At 48.6% G+C, this 2,742-nt stretch overlaps 1 protein-coding gene across 1 annotated transcript; it reads right to left on the bottom strand.

Annotated features, from left to right (window-relative positions):
* Window positions 1-1,561: 1,561 nt before the first annotated feature.
* Window positions 1,562-2,688, bottom strand: HCRTR2 (hypocretin (orexin) receptor 2). The gene is made up of 2 exons (XM_009577322.1): window positions 1,754-2,688; window positions 1,562-1,682 (listed from the first exon to the last, which is right to left on the bottom strand). The coding sequence occupies exons 1-2, from the start codon at window positions 2,686-2,688 to the stop codon at window positions 1,562-1,564; spliced, it is 1,056 nt and encodes a 351-aa protein (XP_009575617.1).
* Between the last annotated feature and the right edge of the window lie 54 nt (window positions 2,689-2,742).

Below are 2,742 nucleotides of genomic sequence, written 5' to 3'. Positions count from 1 at the left end.
TCTATTTTTTTGTGAGCAAAAGGCTCCCTAGAAGGCAGAGGGATATTATTTGAAACTTAGATTTCCCAGAACATCATTCCCTTGTTCAGTAATAAAAAAAAAGCCCCCAGTCATCAAAAGTCTGAGTTCCATTACATGCAAAATCCTCTCCCAGGAAGGCTCCTGCCTTTGTTCTGGGGCTTGCTAAGAGGAGAGCTCTGCTGCGCCGGGCGCAGGTACACAAGTAGCCGGGGCAGGGGCTCTTCTGGCATCAGGAGGCGGCGTGCATCCCCTCACACAGAGCAGTGGGCAGGCACAGGGAAGGGGTTCATCCCTAGTTTCATTCCAGCCTTTTGGCTCTTTGTTGTATTTTTTTTTTTTCTCCCTGGTCTGATGTATTTTCACTTTGAGCTCTTTGGGAGAAAGGTTTCCTTTCCTTATGAATACAGATCCAGTGCTCAGTACAATAAAATTCTCAAGCTTTAGTGGGGCCTTTCGATGCTAACGTAATAAAAATATACAATTTATTTATCAAAGCCTCCTTTAAAGGACATGATGGAAGAAATAGGTTTTAGCCTACTTCTGATCCTCAGGAAAAGCAAGCACTTTGATTCTCTCCTTCCCAGACAAATAGCATTGCATTTGTTGATTCTGATTTTATTAGCAATAAACCACTTTCTATTTTTATTTTCACATGCCATTGACTTTGTTTGGTACAGACACAGCTGAACAAGAGCTGGTTTTTCAATTGCAAATCATGTTGATAGATGCCCGGTTCTTTCCACTCCTCCTGCAGGAACGTAGCTGTAAGAAAGAGAGCTGATGCCCAAGGAATATTTTCCTATTGCATTTCCTAAATCACCTCCAAGGCCACATTATCCCTTCTGAATTCCCAAATGTGGAGTGATGATGGTTGCTTTAGTACTTCTGGCACTGTCTCTTCACATCAGGAGAATTTATTTGTGTGGAGGAGTGAAACAATACGATCAGACAATGAAATCTCAAGTGGTAGTGTGTGAAATTCTCCACTACTATTACTTTTATAAAGCTGTTTCTAGCATTTCTTCACCGCTTGCAACTACAACTGACGGATTTGGAGCAGAGAGTGCCTCTTATCACTGCTCTTTATCAGCACAGGGTGAGCAGCAGCAAGCAGTCAAATTGTTGCTGTATCCAAAGGGCTTCTCTGCATCCAGAGATGGAGCTGCAGGGAGAGCTCACTTGTTGGGAAGTTGATCTATCTAATTATGTGACTGTTGACTGGGCAACAGGCTACACATCTAGTTGTCCCCAGTAAAAATCGTTTGTCTTAAAACTTGATCTGAGATAAAATACGTCATCTTTTTCTCTCGTTATTTGCTTCTTGCCCTGGCTCAGTATTTTTAAACTGGTGGTGGGAGTGATTAGAAGAAAGTTTTTTTCGATCATTAAAATATCTGGTTCAGAAAGACCTCTAAAGAGTCATTAAATGCAGATGAAGGTGTGAGGTGCACTTCCTGAGCAGAATTACAAGGAAGTGTTCTCACTGGAGACAGTGTTCAGAGGTGGATGCTGGCAGGAGTTCAAGCGTCCACACTTGTTCTTATGGCCATGACGTCCCTGACCCCTCCTGCCCATGGTGGGGGTGGCGGAAGGTCCTTTTCTTGTAGACTCCATTGAACTCCGGTAAGAGAGCAACTCTGGGACTGAGGAACGGGTTGTCCCTTCGGACAGAGAGAAGTTGAAGAGAGAGACCATTCTTTGGTGGTATTTGCTCTTCATTTCCTTGGCTGACCTGTAGAGGTTCCCAACAAAGCAATAGCATATAGGGTTGAGGCTGGAATTGGTGAGGCCAAGCCACTGGGCAAAAGGTCTGAGCTGCAGGATCCAAGGAGAAGGAGTCACATCCTGCAAAGATTTGGGGATGTTGAAATCAATCCAGATGTCCATCAGGTAGACGGGCAGCCAGGAGATTGCGAACAGCAGGACCAGGGCCACCACCATCTGTGCTACCTTCTTCCGGATCTTCAGCCTGGAGGCTGGCAGAGATCGGTTCAGGGCAGTGCTCTCCTTCAGCTGGCTGCTACGGCTCCACAGCCGGCGCACCGTGAGGAAGCAGATGACCATGTTGAACAGGACCGGCAGGCAGTAGAGGGCACAGAAGAGCAGAAAGTTGTAGGCTTGCTTGAGCCTCTCCTGAGGCCAAATCTCCCTGCAGATGGAAAACACCAGAGGCAAGCCCTCCACCACCCCAATCTCATCCCGTTTGTTCATGAAGATGAGGGGCATGCATATCCCTGAGGACAACAACCACACCACCAGGATGGTGCTGAGGATCCTCTTCTGGGTGAAGAAAGACCGGGCGTTGAGTGGATTGTGCACGCTGTAGTACCGGTTCACGCTGATGACGGTCAGGCTGAGGACGCTGGCAGAGACAGAAACAGCCTGGATGAAGGGCACCGCCCGGCAGAGGAAGTCCCCGTACACCCAGGCTTTGTAGATGAGGTTGCCCACGGTGATGGGCATGCAGACGCACACCACCATGAGGTCGCACACCGCCAGGTTGATGAGGAGGCTGCGGGTGGCACTCAGGCTGGACACCCGACTCCGGCGCTTCCGAGTGAGCACCCTGATGGACATGATGTTGCCCACGAAGCCTACCACAAAGGACACCAGGTACATTGCTGTGAGGCTGATGGTGACGGGCTCCTTTGCGAAGAGGAAGAGCATCTTCTCCAGCTCCTCCCAGCCCAGCTCCTGGCTCCCGTTCCAGAGCCCGCCTTG

Source organism: Fulmarus glacialis, unplaced genomic scaffold (assembly GCF_000690835.1).
Source record: "Fulmarus glacialis isolate BGI_N327 unplaced genomic scaffold, ASM69083v1 scaffold3005, whole genome shotgun sequence".
In the NCBI taxonomy this organism is placed as follows: Eukaryota; Metazoa; Chordata; class Aves; order Procellariiformes; family Procellariidae; genus Fulmarus; species Fulmarus glacialis.
The sequence above is the reverse complement of the archived record's forward strand: the minus strand, read 5'-3'. Positions and strand labels throughout refer to the sequence as shown.